This window comes from Apteryx mantelli, chromosome 28 (assembly GCF_036417845.1).
Source record: "Apteryx mantelli isolate bAptMan1 chromosome 28, bAptMan1.hap1, whole genome shotgun sequence".
NCBI classification, from domain to species: domain Eukaryota; kingdom Metazoa; phylum Chordata; class Aves; order Apterygiformes; family Apterygidae; genus Apteryx; species Apteryx mantelli.
The window spans coordinates 6,410,157-6,430,148 of NC_090005.1; the positions used below are offsets into that span (position 1 = coordinate 6,410,157).

Here is a 19,992-nt window from a genome sequence, read left to right on the forward strand (position 1 = left end):
CACTTAGAGTGTGGCTATGAAGTTTGTGCTTCTTTCCAAATTTTAGATGTCTTAAAGTTAGTTCTAAAGATTGCAGCTAGTTGTGCTGGTTCCTCTTTCAATCAATGGAGAACAGGCATCCATGGAAGGTCAGTCATCCCACTCCACAAAAAGTATCTGAGACTGGGGTAATGACTCACCCTCCAGAGATGCCTCACTGATCAGTTTACATTGATTAGATGGCTGGCTTAGGGAACTAACCTCTAGGTGTCCCCATCATGAACATCTCCATCTAAGCTAATCACTCAGGATCCCTTTTTGATGAATGGAGAAAATGAGACACTTTCAGAACATGATCTGCTGACCTGTTTTACCTGTTTACCTCTGGATGAGATGAACTGCAGTCTAGACATTCAGTCTAGACACTTGGCTTTAAGCTGTGTCTACCCATCTGCCTCAGATGGATCTTACCGACTTTTGATTCCTGGCAGAGCTGGATAAGGCTGCAAGCACAAACCATGAAGGGTGCATTATCTATCTAAAAGGTAATGAGGAAAAGCCAACATGCTGTTAGAAAAGCCACAGAGATATTTCTCAAACAAGCTACTGGAGTAACCTGTACCCTACCCATAGCAATGCCCTGTGAAAGCCAGAACCTTGCCCCCTATTTACAGAGCAATTCAGAAAAGCTGTTTTAGAAGCCTTTAACATCATGGACATTCTCTATTCATGGACATTCTATTTATTTCTCGTCGCTCATGGAAAGCTAGATTATAACAGGACTAAGGATGCTCAGTTAACAGACTCACCCATGGATGAATTGGATCCCTTTTGGAGAGTTGTATGACACTGTACCACTGTCCTTGCACATGCAAATGTGCAGGTAAATTGTTTAGGTAAATGATATATCATTTGAGCTTCTGGGCAACAGGGAACTTTTCTGTTAAGATGAGAGCACATTCAGAGGCTGAGATGTGGAATGGATGGAATAAGAGGAGTCCAGTGGTGTGAGGGTTTAGCTTTGCCCTGCAATCCCAGACAGGTAAGACAAATAAGGAGTAATGGAATGATATCCTCACTGGCCTGAAAGTGGAGCTGTGGAACATGTGTACAACTGATGAATGAGCAAAGACAGTTTGGGGCCACTAAGATGATTAAGGGATTGGGGCATCTGACATATGAGGAGGGACTGTGAGAGCTGGGATTGTTCAGCCTGGAACAAGAGCACTGGGATAGGTTGCCCATATCCTTGGAAATATTCAAAAGCCACCTGGCCACAATCTTGGGCAACCTGCTCTAGCTGATCTTGCTTGAGCAGGGGGAGGTTGGACTGGATACTGTCCAGAGGTCCCTTCCAACCTCAACCATTTTGTGATTCTGTGAGCCTCCAGAAGAGAAAGCTTGGGGAATAAATACCTCACAGGAGGAGTAAAGAGGATGGAGCCAGACTCTTCTCAATAGTATCCAGTGAAAGAACAAGAAGCAATGGGCATAAATTGAAATACAGGAAATTTCACTTTAAAATAAGAAAAAAACTTTTTCCTGTGAGGGTGGTTGAACATTGGAACAGGTTGCCCAGAGTCTCTATCCTTGGAGATATATATTCAAAACCCGCCTGGACACAGCTCTGAGCAGCCTTCTCTAATTGACCCTGCTTTGAGCAGGTGGTTGACTAGATGATCTCCAGCGGTCCCTTCCAATCTTAACCATTCTGTAACTCTGTGATTCTGTGACCAAATATGTAGTCCAGCAGCAATACACCATGGATTTACTGCTAAGGCACCAAAAGCATTATTGTATGGCTGTTGGGACAGAACTGACTGGTGCATTTCTGGGATTCATCAACTTGTGAGGGCAAGATAGAGACACAGCTGGGAGCTCAGGCAGAAACAGGAATGTACCAAACCATTTGAATGTCCCAAAGACAATGATTCTTGCAGCCCCTCCTACTCATTTGCCTGGATGAGCTTTCTTAGATAGTTGGGAGCAGGAATTGTCATATATTATGTTTGTCCAGAGCCAGCATAACCTCACCTAGAAGTTTATTAAGGCAGGTTTTTCTCCTTACCTTCTTTCTTCCCATCTCTACTGAGCAGATACTCATTTCTCACCTTTCCCCCAACCTGGCACTGGCAGCACTGAGATGGGAATTCTCAAGGCAAACTCCCAAAGTTACAAGAGTCTTTAAACATCATAAGACTGAACCAAAGTTGGACTAACTCAGACTTCCTAGCCTTGTGCTTTTTTAAACAGCTCTCCTAGAAAGCCTATTGTTTCCTATTCGGGTGTTATCACCTGGCTGAAAATCCAACCCTAAAAGCCTTCTTCTACTGGGAGAACCTCTCCTCCCACATGTTTTCAGTTCATACTCCCTTTTGCTCAGTCACAGCTTTCTTCCTCCATAAACCTCCTACCCTGGACTTCCTTCCCTTTAGTCTCTTACTCATTGCATCCCTCATGCCTCCTACTGTTTTCTTTAACCACCCCTCCTCTCCTCACATCACTTTCACCTCTACTTTTCTGCTCCCATCAATCCTTTCCCCTCCTCCTCTGACTTTGAGCCCTATTCCAAATATTTAAATGTTTCTCTACCTACTTCCTGACTTTCACGCAGTGATTAGCAATGATGGACTCTAGCTCTTTATGTCCTGATCAGTGTCCCCTATGGCTTCCTACAGAGCTCCCACTGTCTCCCAGCTCTGTTTCTGTTCCCTCCTGAGGCCCTTGATGTCCTTCATCCTAAGCTATCTTGTCCATGTCCTTGAAGGGACAGCCTGGCCCAATGTCCTCTGCTCCTGTCAACCCTCTTTTCTGCAGCCTCCATATTACTTTTTCCCTTGAGGCCTCTTTCTGCATAATCCAGACCCCTACATCCATCACCGCTGGTGACTCCACACTAACACATCGCTGGACACTCTCAGTTTTTGTGGTTCAAAAGGATCACAAAGGAGGGAAAGGAAAAACCCCTCCTTACAGTTGGGTGATTATTGCTTTCTCCCCACACCTGCTTCTGCTTTCTGAGCTGGGCCCTTTCTGAGTAAGTCTGAGCCCTGGCAAAGGTCTTTTCCAGTCCCATTGGTGGGAGACTCAGCTTTCATGTTCTCCTGACCATGGGATGAGCAGGCAGGCAGCAAGAGACACAATCAGCACCCAAAGCTTGTGCAACTTCCAGAGATATTTTCTCAACTGATCTAATCAGCCAGCATTCACATTTGCAAATGTTTTTTCATATAACCCTGCTTATCTGGCTTTGGTGATGGTGATAGCATTGCCTGCCTGGCCCTAGAAGCAATTTCCTCACCGCAGTGTGGGAGCAAGGTACTCCCCAGCGTGGAGGCAGGAGGGGAGGGCAGTGCAGAGAGGAGTCACTGCTGTAGCAAGGATGTCTTTGGAGCCTGCTGGTGACATCAACAATAGCCAGGGAGGAATCTGGGGCGAGGGCCTGAGTGTTCCTCAGGCTCCATCATGCCTAGTCCAGCTGAGACATTAGGGTCTCAAGTGGCCTTGTGGAGAAGTCCCTCTCCTAGCCTGGTCAGCAAAGGAGGCTTTGGGAAATCCTCATCCAGCTCAATGTATGGGATTGGTCAGCCAGGGAGCAGGGGAGTGGAGTCAGATCTGAGCCCTTCACCTGCACCGAGACTGGCTCCCTCTAATGTCTGAAGCCCTTTGCCTGAGGAGTCTCTGCAACAAAGGGTTTCATAACAGAGCAAGCAGATCCCCCTAGATTATTATAATTTGTCTGAGCACGGCGTTAAGCAAATGAATCTGCTGTTACATCCCTTACATTATCTCTCTGCCTACTGGTGTGGATTAGTGTTGCTGCAGCAACAGCACTTTTGTAAGATGAGCCCATTTTGGGAGAGCTGCTCCAGTTTGGGTGACTCAGGGCTCTGTCATGGGCTTGAAAGTGATTTGGCATCTGCCTCCACCCCTTTGTCTTGGCATCACACAAGGTTGGGCTCTGACTTATTTGCCAGCAAATGCTGGAAGGATGAGAGAGGGGGGCAGGGCCTGGGAGCTGGAGTCTGCTTCCCCTCCTAATGAACGCAGGCTGAATAAAGTTGCTGTCAAGGGTGCGTGTCCAGGAACTGGGTTCCTTTATGCTTCATGTATCAGATATAAATGTTATGTTCAGCAATGCCTGGTCAAAGCAATGTCACTCTCAGTTTAGAAAACACAATCAAGTGATTTGACATGGGAGAGAATCTATTCTGCAGGGACTGTGATAATATTATTCATCCAGGAATTTACATAAATGCATATAATTTGCATATGTAAAATTGGTGCTTCCAGGCTGAGACCACTATAAACAGAGTGAGATTTTCAGCACTGCAGAATCTTTCCTCCAAAGAGTGAGATGCTGAAATTCATTTGGAGACTCACTCACTCCAGATCAGTGGGTCCTGGCAGGGCTGGTGGCTGTAGATTTGCATGTGCACCGTGCATGACTCTAGCCACCGCATTTGTTGGTGCAATGCTGCCTTGCCCATCCCTCCCATTGGCTGCCAGTCTTGCCTGCAAGGCGTTCCCAGCAACTAGAGAACCCACAACACTGATTTGCCTTCCTTTGCTGCCTCCCTCCCCCAGGCTGGAATTGATGGAGACACATTTCCTAATGGAAGGAGGAAGCAAATGGGACAGTCAGTCCAAAATGGAGCATTACAAAAATCAAGGGAAGGAAAAGAGACCTTACCACCTGGGCCAGCAGGAGAGATAGCTAGCCCTGATCTGTCTGCTAAGACCTCTCTGTGTACGTCCATTTGGGAGGTGCCTTGGTGGTGACTAACCTCCATAAATGGCTAGCACCAGCCATCTGGAAATCAGCCTCTGTGAAGCACCAACCTTGGCATCAAAAAGCATTTGTCCAGTGCTCAGATACTATAGGAACATCACATTGTGGATGGAGATTACTGCGTCCACCCAGCTGTCTCACAGTCTGGGATCTGATCTAAGCCAGATGCCTGGGTTGCCTCTCTTCAGAGAGTCCTTCATCATGTCCTGAGACAGGGATTTAAGATAATGGGACTGATTCTGCTCTTATAAGCTGACTGAGGTTAACCCAAGACGGACTTGCCCTGGCCTTGAAAGAGACAGGGAGTGCCATGATCTTGCACTGACCTTGGTTCTGTCTGTCCTGTACTATATAGCTGAGACTGAGGCACCTAGTTTTGTTTCAGCTGGATGAACTGTATCTTAAAGTGTTTCATGTCAGACAACACAGAAGGATCCAACTGAGTCTTCTAAAAACTAGATCTAGAATTAATCCTGGCAGTTTCTTCTGATGAAAAATTCTGCCTCAGTGCTCCTCTTTCCAGGGAGAAGACAGCAGCCTTCAGAGAGAGGTGCGCTGGGCTCTAGAAAGATGTGAGACACAACACGCCCTTGAATATTGCAGAAAATATTGAACCAATTGACACAGAGGGTTACACCAAAGGTCCATCTAGCCTGTATCCTGCCTCCTTGGCAGATAAACTCAGGTATGTAGGCAAACACCATGAGAAAGAGAGCAAGTGTAAAAGAAGCCTTTGCCCAGTATATGTGGGTTCCAGCAGTGATGGGTTATGGGATTTCCTGAGTTGAAGCTTAGCTCTGGACTATCATTCTCAAGGGCCACTGGTGGAGTGATCATCAGTAATTTTCTCTAAGCCTTTTCTTACCCCATTCATATACACGGCCTCTGCAGCACTTCCTGGGAACAAGATCCATGATCTAATTATGCACTTCTCCCTGATTGCTTTAAACCCTAGGGCTGATAATTTCATTGGTAACCTTCGGTTCTTATATCCTGGGAACTAAACTTATTTTCCTAAGCACATTCTTGTCATCATTCATGATTTACAAGGTCTATATTGTATTCACCTGTAATTGTCTTTCTCCAAACTACAAATCTAAGCTAAGTAATCTCTCCTCATGTGCAACCATTTAACACCATTTAATTCTGGTCTCCTTGTTTGCTGGTCTCCTTGTTTTTTCCTTTTCATATACGATTTTTGGAAAAGGCAATGACCAAACTGTGACTAGAGCTCAGGACGTAAATGATCCTTGAACTTACACAATGCTGTGCTGACATTTTCCTTTTTGAGACTAAATCCAGCAACATCTAACAGATTTGTTCTATCACTTGCCAGCCAACATAGTCACAAAAATCTGGGCAAGAGGGCAAGCAGCAAGGTGCAAAGCTTGTAAGTGCTATACAAATCTATGCACTGATTACTAAACACTGAATGACTAACTGAAGAGAACTGTCCATAATAATGCCAAAATCCATTTCCTGGATGCAGAAAAATTAACCTATATCATTGTTACACAGATTAGGGATCCTTTTCCCAATGTGCTTTACTTGGTGGATATTGACAATAAATTAATCTACCCTTGCTACCATCTATTCAGTACCTGGAAATCCTGTCATCTGTGGTCACCTTTATGCTGGACCATCCTGAATAATGTGTTACCTTTGCAAAGTCATCTCACCACTATTCACCCTTTCCTGCCATTTTCAATGTGTTGGACAGTGTGTGTCCCTGCAAAACTCTACTGCTCTCTTTCCAATGTATAAAATGACCTTTTCCATATTTTTTAACACACTATTAATCTGATAGGGAGTTATGGGAGATACCCTTTCCTCTTATAGTTTTAACCAGGAATAGAGAAAAATCCATTAGGAAAAAAACATCTGTTCTTAAAGACCTCTTCTTGGAAGTCTGCTTATTGCCAAGAAATTTGGCTTTAGTATTTCTTCTTTTTAATCATTTAGTAGTCTGACATGATATTTTTTATAGTCGGTATTGGCTATACTGATCTTAAGTGAATTCAAAGCATCCTGGGGAACGGGGTGGCGGGCTGGAGACCCTTTATTAGATGATATAATGTGTAATACCAGGCAGAACTGGGCTGCTGACCTAACACTGAAAATTCATTAATGACAACCTGACCCTGATGTGGTTCAAGGAACAAATGCTAGAAACACAGTCCTGAAACAAAGATTATTTCACCATCATCTGCATTGTTTTCTACAGAAAAGTTTTCTAATGAAAAGTCATTCCAGGACTCGGTGAAGATTTTTTACATCCACTTGTTCATTTCTCATGGGTTAACAGCAAGCCTTGAATTCACAATATTCAAAACCACATCAGAAAGCTGTTTCCCCGGTTCCTGTATGGTTTCCCCCCATACAGCAAAAACAATGCACATCTAACAGTCGAGATCTTTTTGGCTCAAGATAGAAGTCAAGTGTTTTCTCCACCAAAACCTAATCTATGGACATGAGTCACTAGCTGGAATCAAACCATGTCTCACAGTTCGGCTTCCTGGATTACAGGGCTGCTGGGCTGAATGCAATCAGACAGGAGCTTAGACACTCAGGCAGGGTTGTGCCAAACACATGAGACCTGTAGACTGCAAGACAAGTGATGCTGTACTGATCACTGTTATGGAAAGGGACCATACTCCTTTGAGCTAGGCTACCTAAAGAGGACTAAACAAAAGTAAAAGTGTGTGTATAGACAGCAGAGCTAAATGGAGTAATATCATTTTTGAACATCTGGGAGGGCTCAGCCATGTCCTCTGGGTATAAAAGGCCAATTTTCAATAACTAGACCATTTAGCAAGTAGATTACAGCAGCATCACTGGTTTCTCTCCCTACCGGCTAGCAGTTCCCATTTCTCCTTGCAATACCTTTGTGCAAGCTCTCATTAATCTGATCAAAGGGTGAACAATGGTTACCCCCAAGGTATGAGACCACTGTTCAAGACAAGACAGTGAAGCCTGCAGACATGGCCTCAGCAGACACGGGTTGAGAGTCTCTGAGGGGTTTTGGTAGAGCTTAGTTTCCAAAAGCATGATCCTCAACTCTGCAAAGCTGTTGCCTTAATTTGTGTCAGACTTCCCATTTGTAAGGGTTTACATCAGCTCCAGATGTATTCTTGTTCTTTCAGCTTTTTCAAGTGACTAACTAGAGGCAGCGGGCCATACCCTACAAAAGCCATGAAGTAGATCTTTGTTTCTGGAGATTTTAATTTTAGGAGACCTGTATTTCAGGAAAACACATCTAATTGAAAGGAAATGTGAAGACATGTGGTATCTGTAACTCAGTTATTACATAAACGACCTGAGAAACTGAAATCAGATGCATTCGATTAAAACTTATTAGAGATGGTTTGGCTGTTATCAAAGATAATGAGGCTGGAGCACATACAATGCAATAATCAGAGTTAGAATTCTATGAGACAGCTAAAAAATTTGTTGCGACAAAGAAAACAAAGAAACAACCAAAATATTGAAAGCATCACAATCATGGGAAGCACATACTAAGAAATCAGGTGAAAACCAATGGTCAGTGATGAGCAGCTTGCTGAGCCAAGGCATGGGATATTTGTGCTACTGGCTGAAATCTGGGCTGTAGGCTGAGAAACTGTGGTGCAAATGTGCCATTGTCAGTAAGGCAAGTAGCTAGGAGGGTGCTATCTGCACTGCAGATGTCTCCAGTGAGGGGAGAAGGGTAAGGACTAAGGAGTTGAGTGTAGCCAGCTAGGACTACACTGGAATTGTGAAAAGCCCTGTGTGACAGGTTTCAAGGGTCACTGCAAATTTTTTAGCTATAATTCTTCACAGTCGATAGAAAGTAACTGCAGAAAAACTGGGTGGCTATGAGACAGAAATGGGTTCATAATAAAAAATTATGAGTTTATTGGCTAATACTAACCCCTTCTGTTCTAAAAGTGGAGGATCTTTTTGTTGAAATGACAGAAGAGGACCTCTGGTGTCTGAGCCAATATGATGCTAGAATGGCTCAGGGAAAATGTTTCCCACCTGAAAAGGAAAGGTACCCATACTGAGAAGGGTGCTAGTTAGACTTGATTAGATTTCTAAGATTAATTAATACCAGATAGGCTGAGAGGTGTGACAAAAAGAAATTAGCAAATCAGGAAACAGAAATTAGAAGGAGTTTGGCTTTTATCCTAGCAAATTTGCTTATCAAAGCATACTTTTTACATGTTTTTCAGAGATGGAAAAGCAACTACACTGACAGTCCTGACGATTAGCATTTTTGTGAAGGGGTAAATATTCTGTTGCTCAAGCTGGTGTACAAGAAGCTCTTTCTGCCAAGGAGAACTCACAATTTCTTTCTTACGTGACAGTGGAGGTTTTCTGGGCTAACGTGAATGTGCATCAGCCCTAGCCTACCTCTCTACTAAATAAGGTGGTTATACGGTCTGGAAACAGTCATCCTGTAACTAAGGTGACTTGTTAGACAAGGGAGTCAAGATATATTTATAAAGGACCACTGTTGTACCCAATGGTTTCCAAATATCTTCTGTTCTGGGGTTAATCTGGAATTGTTTTCAGGGTGCTGTCTACACTCCTAGTCAGAGTAAATAATAAGAAACTCAGGGACTAGAAAGGGTCCTGGGCTAGAAGAGGTGGGAACTCTCAAGCTATACCTACATATTATTATAGAAAGAGCTGTAAATTCATGCACAATCACTACATAATAAAGCAATGGTAGATTTAAAAAGGCACTGAGTGTTAAGCAGAAGTGTTTCTCAACCTGTGCCCATGGAGGGTACTGAGATGCAATTTAGCAAGCTGAAGGATATCCTTAAAAATCCATCTTCCATGAACTCTTGAATCTCTCCAATTCATATAAGTTCCTGTTTTTCACCATATAGCAGTCTGGTTTGGTCTTTATCCTGAAAACTTCCAGGAAAACAACATTAAATAATATAGCCTGATACCTATACATCCGAAGCTTTTCATTACATCAAGTATCTCTATAGTCAGCCTCCAAAACTGTGTAATATTAAACCATCTCTATTTGTAGATATGAAATGTGCCTCAGATAAAAATAAGAATGCATGTGCCACCAGAAGGCTAAAATTAAACTTTGAGTAATTTAAAGAACACAGGATATTACTATATGTAGGATATGTAAATTATAAAGCCAGTTCCTGACACAACTTTCTGAAAAATCACTGATAGATCCACTGAGTGGTATTGGGAACCAAGGAAGAATGAGATTATGAACCTATGCAGGAGCCAGTGAGCATTGGATTTGTCTCATCCTAACATCAGCCAGCTGAAAATAGGTGTCTAGTCTGTGCTGGCTGAGTAGCTCCATCTTCAGGCAAGGGGAGAGAGATCAGAATCTCAGGAAGGTGATTTCACTCCTTTCTGAGATCAGACCTAAGACAGACTTTCTGGAGGTCTGCTTTACAGAGAGATAGCCTCTTCCATCAGCAACAGAGAGATGATTTGCTTAGAGTAGGATCCTACATTTCAGGGAGAGAAATCCCATTGCAATTCTTTTGCCATAGATTAGTATTTTAAAATAACTCTTTTAAAGCTATGGCAGGCTGGGCAGGATTACCATTACAATGTCTGTTTAGAGCCATTTTCCTTAGGAAACTGAGAGCAAGAGTGTGCTTAAATACAGAAGGAATGCCAGCCTGATGGATTTGTATGTCCCAAGTTTGACTGTATCTCCTGAGACATATCCATATGGACAAAAATCAAATCCACCCAAAGTCTGTCTTTGAAAAGCCTTTGGTATGAGCTACATAATGCTGTAAAACTGATAACAACAAATCAAAAGTATTTCCTGGATGGACAACGTAAGCAAAGGTTTTGACTTGCATCATGGACTTCTGGTGTGTCTACAACGTTGCATGGCTGGACTCTCAACCTGTAATTCATTCTATTTTAATACTCCAAAATTTGGCGTATTTGATATGCTGACACATATTAAAACCAGTCAAACACCAGGCTCAGTAGGAAAACAGCAACTAACAACTGCTAGACTCCTACTAAGCTTGCCAAGGATGCTTCACGCAGGCTTAGGAAGGACATCACAAGAGGCTCAAGTTGAGCCAAATTGCCACAGATATTAGCCTAGTCCAACACAAGTCATGCAAGCAGGAACTACTATGGCAGCAGAGTGTTAGCAGCAAGACATATCTGAACAAGCAACATTGCTAACCCAACTGACCACAATTTATATATGTTAACCATACACTGTTTAAGGCAGCTTTGTATTCGTGATAGAAAGGGATGTGCCTTGAAAAAGGTGTAACAGGGGTAATGCACTCTTGTTCACATTGAGATTTCTGTTAGCAGATGCACCAACACTTTCTGTAGCTGAACAACAGATGAGTACATTCCTAGATGACTGGGCCACCTGCTAGTGTTCCTTAGAAACTGATTTGGAGCATGCATCAAATGAAGACATTTTTCCATTATACACATGACCCGGAGGACTGACAGTATTGTGCATTCTATCGACATATTTTCATTGCACACTATCTACAATGTGCAATTCTACATTCATTATTATTTCATATTTAGGATTTCCATTGAAGTTAAAACTGGCTACTTGGATATTCTCCTGCCTTTTGGTATGAAATCCAGCCACTGGTTTAAGTTAAACTGTTTGGCTTGGCAGTGGAAGGATCTGGATGAGCATCACTGAGACCCTAGCACCAGTCTCAGGTGGGAGATAACCTTCTACCTCCCAATTACGAGCCCTGGTGAGTATGTGAGCAGTGTTCCTTGGGCTTCCCCAGTAAGTGGAAATCAAGTGATCTCAGAGTGTCAACTAAATTGTGAAAGTGCAAGTTAAAAGTCAGAACTGTTTTAGTGATCTTAGAGTTATGTCCTCTGAGGGCTCAGACTGCCCAGAGCTGTATTGTGCCTGCAGGGAGGAAGGAAAGGCTAAAGACATTCATGCATCTCCCATTGGCTCACACACTCAGCAAAACATTGTGACTGCAGTGCAGCAGCTGGAGATTTACAGAGGCAAGATAAATGCAGTGGGAAAATGTTAGCTGAAGACCTGCCATGACCTAGCTTCAGTGGCAATGATATATATCTGGGCACAGAACAGGATGTGTAGTGTACCTCAGGAGTCACATGAGTAACCATCAGGTTTCTCCTTGGCATGTGTGTGTTGGGCCATATGCTGCCATCGTAAGCCTTGGCCTGTCATGTGGATGGGAGTTGGCTTAGTTGTGTTCAGGGTTCTAATGAAGGTCCCACTGTCAGTTAGACTTGCACTAGGGACTGAGTAATCCAAGAACTGTATGGCAGTTTGCATCTTTTGTAGCATTGCTGCTGGTTGGCAAAGGGTGTATCACAGAGTCACAGAAATGCTGACTAAAAAGGATCCCTGGGAGACTCTAGACCTCCTCAAAACAGGACCCTTCCCAGCATCAGCCCAGGATGGCTTTGTGCAGCTGAGTCCTGCAACCCCCCAAGGATGGAGCCTCCTCACCTCAGTGGGCACCTGGCCCAGGGCCACACAACCCTCTTGGGCAAGGATGGTCTCCTCATGCCCAATCTGAACCTCCCAAGCCCCAGTTTGTGGCTGTTGCCCCTTGCTATATCATCTGGCACCACTTAGAAGAAATTGGCTCCCATATTTTTAACTACCCTTGAAGAAGTCACAGACTGCTGTTAGACACCCCTCAGCCTCTGCTTGGCTAGACTAAATGAGCCCAGCTCCCGCCATCTCTCCTTGCAGACAATGTGCCCCAGGCTCTGACCATCTTGGTAGCCTCCATTGGCCCTCTCCAGTTGCTCCACATCCCTCTTGAACTGGGAGGCCAGCTCAGGACACAGTATTATAAGTGAAGCCTTCCAAGAGCCAAGCAGAGGGATGACAGCTTCTCTTAATCTGTTGCCCACACTCCTCCTCCAAACGTAGCCCAGGATGCAGTTCATTTAGTTTGTGATGAGCTCAGCTGCTGGTTCATATTCACCCTGATGCCCATAATCAGTGCAGGTCCTCTTCAGCACAGCTGTTACTCAGCTGGTTGTATGCACACAACTGTGCCAGTGGGAAGTGAAGTTGCTACCTGACCACATCAAGGTAAGCATTGACATATAGCTGTGAAAGCAAGTCAGCATGCCAAATGGCTGGCATGTGAATTTGTAGGCTGGTGGCCTCCAGTGTCCACAGCACCTTGCAGTCACCCCTGGGTTAAGAGCACCAGGTGAGCAGAAGTGCCCCCTGAATTTCCGGGGCTCTTTCACGGGGCCGTTAGGTGGGTACTTAACTTTATTAAATGCTGCTTTTGAATGAAGGATTCAAATGAAAAACATTTGGTTTGCAATTAAACTGCCTCTTAAAAGCGTGCGACCATTTAAATTTGCTTCTAAATATAGTTATGAGAATAATAACAGAGATCTCTGCTTAAGGGCAGAGACATGTTCTTGAATCTATCTGTGAGTCACAGCATTTCTCTGTATGTTCATTTGGCTCTGGACTTGTGTTGGCCCTGCAGAACAGAACGGATGCTTGGGGCTGAGGCACTCCAGGAGACAAGAATGGTTAGTTTTCAAGGGAATGACACTTCCTGACGGTCAGGGAAATGCATGGATTTCTTACTATTTATATCTTTACTATTGTGTTCTAGTAGCATTTTGAAGCTGACACTGAACTCAGGACGCTATTGCACTGCAGTCTGCCATACAGGGGAGAAAGAGAACCAGCAAGACATGCTACCTAGGCATATTAACACTGCCATGACTTGGAGCATTTTGAGGTTCATCCTCAGAAGCTGCCCTCTGGTGATGTTTGGAGCTGCCCCTCTATGTTTGCTGAACAGGGCAGAAATGAGTCTGAATTTCAGCTTGATCCTGGACAGCTTTTAGTATGCAGTATTGTCTGACCAACAGATTCTGCAGGAAGGTGATATAGAGTCCCACAGACCATGTCTAGCTGTTCAAACCACCAAAGAAGACCTTAAAACCAAGATCTGGAACTCTTATGGACATTTAGTTGTTTACATCTCTTTTCACGAGCAGTGGAGCATCACCCCACCATCATTCTTTGTTACCTCTGGCCTAAGTACAGTCCCCAGGCAGCTTCACCTCCAGCCTTGGCAGACAAGCTTTGACACATCTAGGGGCAGTGGTTTATGGCATTATCCCACCAGCTGCTTGCCTCTTCCCATTGGCAGATGTTAGCACTGCTCCAGCAGCATCAGCATAAGGCAACATGGTTTTATGCATCAACTCTACCAGTTGAGAGCTTCATGTGTCAGCACAGGCTGCTGTTGGAGGAGCTTTGGCTTCAAGTGCCAGATAGGAAGCCGGAGCAGCACTTTTGGGCTCGCATGGTAAGTGCTGTCAGTTCTGTCACTTACATGCTCCAGCACTATAGTAATCATTTTTCCCCAGAACTGGCTGCATTTTAAGGCATAGGGAAATTATACCTGGGGTTATTTTTCTTCTTTGTAATTCTCTAGCAGCTGGATTTGCATCAGGAAATCTACTCCTGTAGTCTGATACTGCACTGCAATTTTACATATTTCTTTTAAATAAAGCTTTAAGGGCCACATGCACACAACAAAACACAGGCTACAAGATATAAACATTTTGAACCTTCAGAGAGTGAAAGAAAAAAAGAAAAAGAGAAGGATGGTGAAAAGAATGAACTCTCCCATTCACTTCAGCAAGGTGAAACACTGAAAGCTAAAGAAGACAAACTACATGCCACCCCATACTGCATCTACATGCAAATGGTTTTCACATATGGGTTTTTCCGAATGAGGAAGCTACTGTGGGGCCAGTGAAAACTTGTTTTTAAGTTTCTATCTGCCTCTTCCCAGGGGCCCAAGGCCAATGTGATCCTCAGTGAGCTGCCAAAGCCTCCAGCCTCTCTTGAAAACATTTCTGAGGGATAAAAATAAAATTTAATAACATATAATGGACAAAGTCATTCTTCCAATTGCCAAATCATCTACTTAGAGGTCAAGAAATGCTGGATGGGAAGATGCATTATACTAGAGTCATAATTATGTGCAGTGACCTGCTGGTACCGTGTCTCAAGGAGCCATGAAGGAGTGAAGCTGAATTAGGTCTAACCCTTTACTCCAGACTCCCTGGGTACACCGATGGCTCCAAGTCTGGTTCCCTTCCCCAGTCTGGTGATATGCTAGGGTTTTCAAGAGTCCTTGCCCCATTCAAAGATGAACGATGTGCAAGGAAGAGGAGAGCATTTGATACTTCTCCTCAGTTTGTGGGTGAAGCTGTCTCCTTGATGGTCTTCTTCAGCCCCTGCATATCTGTTACCAGTCTGAGAGCAGGTTTCTAGTTGTTTCCTGGGCCACAATATCTCTGTCAGATTGCACTGGCACAGCTCTTGGCATTGACTGGATTTCCCCCTTCATCTAAATTCTCTCTGGACAACAAATGCACCAGAAAGCTCCAGGGCCTGTCCATCAGTCTGTCTGTATTCAGCGTTGCCCCGTCTTTCATACCTTGATTCGTATCGTCCCCCGTGACGGAGCTGTGTGCTGTTATGCCTGCTGTTAGGAGGGCATTTGGGCCTGGCATTAAAAAACTGACTGCAGGTGTGACTATGGTCTCCACTGTCCCTTCTGCAGGCACCTAAGAGGTTGTTGGCCTGACCCAAGGCCACTGGCTGCAAGGCTGGGATGCCAGCCATGGCCTTGCTGCCCACTTTGCTTCCACCCATGCCACCCCTAAAGGGGCAGGAAGAGCAGCAGGTCTGGGTCTCCCTAGCCTCACCATGTGTCTCCATCTCTTCCTTCTGTGCCTTTCTTTCATTATAGCAGCTCAGCAGTAACCCAGACAGCATAAATGTTGTACAGCATATCCAAAGAAGCTTTTGCTGGCTTCAGCATCTAGTGTCAGTGGTCTCATAGGCAGTGTTTAGATGACCTTTTCACATCTGTGCCACATTTGTCCCTTTTCACTGCTATTATGGGGGGGAGGGCACGTGAAGAAGACTTGGCCCTATTGCAAAATACAAGGGCCTGCTCAATGAAGGTTACATCTACAGTCTGCGTTATCCCTGGACCTTGCTCATGCATTGCCTGGGAAAATGCTGGTTTGTTGGGGACAGGACCATGTTGGGGAGTTGCTAGCAATTAAACAATCTGGACTGCAACCCCCAGGCCCTGTCCCTGTTGGCTTTACAGGCAACCTGCTCCACCATCCCACTGCCCTGTTGCCACCAGCAGGCCTGAACACTGAAGATCTGTGTTTGCACAACAAAATCATTCCCTTTCCATGCTATTTTTTCAAAGTGCTCCCACACACTCTCTGTGCCAAGAGCTGATGGCTTGAGCCTCACTGCCTTGCACGTAACATTTTGCCACGGAGACCAGGGGCAGGACCCACCCTCCAACATAACGGCCCAGGAGCTGAAGGGTTGCTATTGAATGATGAGCTCTCTAGACACTGTAAGCAGATGGGCAGCACCTTTCCTTTTCCACTCAGTAAAAAGAAAATTCGGTACAAACCCTCAGCAGTTTCGTCTTTTTCCCACCACACTGTCATTGATGTACTGCTCGCTGGCGTTGTTTGACTACCCCGTGGAGCAGTGGGACTGTTCCAGCCATCCCTAAGCCCCTGTACTAGGTGCAGAGACCCTGTTTTCATTGCACTTCTTTCCTTTGTGCATGTCCAGACACTTCCTCCCCACTACAGAAGCTACAGAAAAGTTTTTCCCATTTATACCCAGAGCCATCAGTGGGGCTGAACCTCTTATAACCAGAAGCAGAAATAATCTGTTTTGATTTAGCTGCAAAAATATTCCCTATACAGTAGAGAAATACCCAGAGAGGTTGCACTAGCACGATTGGAGATTATCTGTCAGCAGTCTTGGTGTCCTGCAAAATGAACAGTATTCCCAAAGGTCTCGTATTCAGCAGAGATGAATTTAGCAGAGGATAAAGAAATGCTAACGATCTCCCTGTCCAGCCCGGCCTGGTTAGGTGCGGGAGCCCTGCACAGGGGACCTGGTGGAGGCTGCTCACAAGCTCTGCTCCCCTCCCTCTGCCTCTGGGCATGCGCAGTCCTGCGAGGGGGACTCATGCCCCAAAGTCTGCTCTGTGCCTAAAGACCACTGGTGATCAGGAAGACAACCTGAAAAGGATCTTTTTTTAAGAATATATGTCTCAGTAAACTGGAAGGGACAGATCATGAGAATTCAGCTCCACAGAGCAGATATTTAAAACCTTCAGTGGGACTGAAGGAGACATTTAGTTTTGCGTGCTGTGGGAAGCATTGTCTCTGTCTGAGCAGTCAGGGAGCCCCGGCTCCAGATATTTCTGTCCTTCTGTTCTCTCAGCCTTGAAGAAGCCTCTAAAACCTTTGCCGTTTTTGATAGCCCGTCCCTTGCCCCCATCTCTATCTGGGGTATCTCATCACACCGTTTTAGTGCAGTAGAGACTCTCTATCAATCACCTTGTATATTGCCTGATTCTCCTAAAATGTGCAAGACACAGATTTAGGGAATGAAATTCTGTGGATAGCTTGTTTGACTCACTCTCTTCCCATACGCTGCCTTCCATGTCCCTGGTATTTCAGTCCATGACCAGCAGTCTTGCATCTCCTCTGTATTGTTCCTTTTGGAACAAACTGGTACAAATTTTGGGGAAGGCAAAGACATGGCGCAGACACCTGTCTGTGGTGTCTTCTCCTGAAAACAGGGAGAGGCATTTTGCTAATGGGGACACATTCTCTTGAGAGGGAAAAACAGACCTTTTCTTCAAGGAGATTTGGGTTCCTCGCTCTGAAAGTCAAATCCCTCCTGATTCAGGTGTTAAATCCTGATTTATATCAGAGCCTGAGGCAGGTCAGGAATCAGCGAGACCCCGGGAGAGCTGATGTCACGGCAATGTACCATTGCCCCGTGCAGTTTCCAGTGGCAGGTTGTTCCCTTTAGATCCAGCCGTGCAATTTTGACCTGTGCTACCACCCACTGTACACCCCCACTTAGACACGCTGCTCCCCAGATTAATGGGAAAAGGGCATAATGAATCAAAGTGATGTGATCTATATTTTGGTAGTCTCCCCTGCCTCGGGCTCTGGCCCTGAAGTTAAGCAGCCATGGTCAGGGTGAGGAAATCATTTAATTCTTTGAGAAAACATGCTGTGATTTAGCCATTTCATGAACCTGCGTAGCTTTTAAACAATTCCTGAGCGTGGACTTCTCATTGTGTTCTTAGTCTTTCACTACTGCGGCTGCATATATTCTTTCTTAAAGTCCACGGCAATAAGCAGATTATTAAAAAATTCGGCTTTCCATTCTCATTCTAAATATTCCCAGATATGGCAGTCCATTTCCAAGTTCACTCCCACCTACTTCTTGCCATCTCCATGTTGGCACTGAAAGGATCTAATTCAGTAATAAAAAAAGACTTTTCTGGAAAGGCAAAAATCATCCAAGAATCTCGGTAGCACTAATTCCAACATCTCCCTCTTTGCCCTACAGATCATTAGGCTTAAAGCCCCTACCTGGAACATACAGAAACTTAACGAGATATATTCCAATGAGAAATCCTACATTATAAACAGAGAAATTAACTGAAATATTCTGTTATGCAACTCACTGTCTGTTGTGTTTAAATGACCTCAAATGTTTTATTCTGAATTTTTTGTTTTAAAGTGCTTCCTATTGCATTCTGTTAATATATTTGTTTTTAAAATGAGGAATAACTCAGGTTACTTATCAGTCACATTATAAAATATAACCAGTTCTTTTTTTTCTGTTATTTTTATTGTTGCTGCAAGAATATAAGTGACATTTCCATAATTATAAAGAACAAAACCCATCTTTGAGGAATTTTACTAATGAATATTTTCTCAGGTGCCATTTGTGTTCTCAGCTTATTTGCTGGACTAAATTCACATGACAGAATACAACAAAAGAAGAGAAAGAAGTCCAAAAACTGCATCAGCAAAAAGAAAATAGAATTAAAAATTTTAAAAAAGGATTGATCACATTTTAATAGAAAAGGAAGAAAAATACCTGCTAAAAAGCCATGCAACAGACAAAATTTCTATTGCACAAGAAAATAAAAACACATCATTTTACATCTAAAACAAATGACCATGCCTACAGTGACAAAAATGGAGAAATTAAGAGTGGTGGGGAAGACTCCATTTGTGCAAAGAGAAACCTAGACAGTGTCCTTTAAAAATAACCCCAAACTTTTCATTAATTACCAGGCAAATCTGAAGAAATTATGCTTAGAATCAAACATGTAATCGTGGCGAGCTCAGCAGGGCTAAGGATGAAAAGGAAGGAACACGCGTACACACAAATCCCATTGCTAATAATTAATTAATTCCATAATCAATCATAGAAAGAGGGAAGAGGGGGGGAGAAATCTTACCACCAAATTGGGTAGCCGGCTAAGACCTTTGTGCCATTGAAGAGAAAAGATAAAATTAATCCAAGCAGGTGGTAATCCATTAGTCCAGGCTGGTGGAAGGGGAAAATCTCAGCGAAGTTTTTCAGAAAAACATTAAGTGTGAAAATGAAGAACGTCCCCCTTCCCAGAAAAAAAAAAAAAAAAAAAAAAGAGTTAAACAAAGTCCCTTGAAGTGCGGATGACTTTCTGGCTTGTCAGAAACACACCTCTCCAAGCCTTTTCCCTGTAGATCATCCAAAAGCGTCTATTAAAAAGTGCAGGGCTTGGGGATGTCAGCAGGCAGCCAATCAGACCGCATGGCCCAAGGTAAGGGATGAGTCTCAGCTCAGGGCTGTCAATCATGCTCTCCTCCCCCTCTACCCCACAACTTTGTTCCTAGCCCTCGCTTCCACAGTCAAACCCTCTTTGCAAGAGACCTTGCTGGGGTAGTGAGATTTTTGGTGGGGTTTTGCTCTTTTTTTTTTTTTCCCCTAAGTTCACTTAGAAACCCAGGATGCACAGACTCTGCTTCTGGCTTGGCATGCCAAGACATTGCAAGGTAAGGATGAAGGCTGATGGTGATTGCGCTTAATCTCACGGTGGGGGTGAGATAGACAACTTATTCTTTAGATGGAGAGGGAGGTGAACATTAACCCTTGCAGGAGGGAGGCAGAACTGGAGGGAGCACCAAAGAGCCAGAATAACCCTCTGAAAGTGTATCAATATGTTGAAGTGAGCCCCATGGGCAAAAACTGGTTATAAACTTTAAATGAAATCAGCACTGCCGAGGCTTTTAAAAGCTTGTGGGTGGGATGGATGGAGGGGGGGAAGCAATGGTAGCCTGAGAAA

The 19,992-nt window shown here is 44.1% G+C and overlaps 1 protein-coding gene across 1 annotated transcript in view; it reads right to left on the reverse strand.

Annotated features, from left to right (window-relative positions):
• WNT3 (Wnt family member 3) overlaps positions 1–19,205 on the reverse strand; it is a 52,896-nt gene extending 33,691 nt beyond the window's left edge. The window contains exon 1 of the mRNA XM_013957428.2: positions 19,126–19,205. Within this exon, the coding sequence (XP_013812882.1) occupies positions 19,126–19,205 (80 nt within the window). The remainder of the gene's footprint in view (positions 1–19,125) is intronic.
• Between the last annotated feature and the right edge of the window lie 787 nt (positions 19,206–19,992).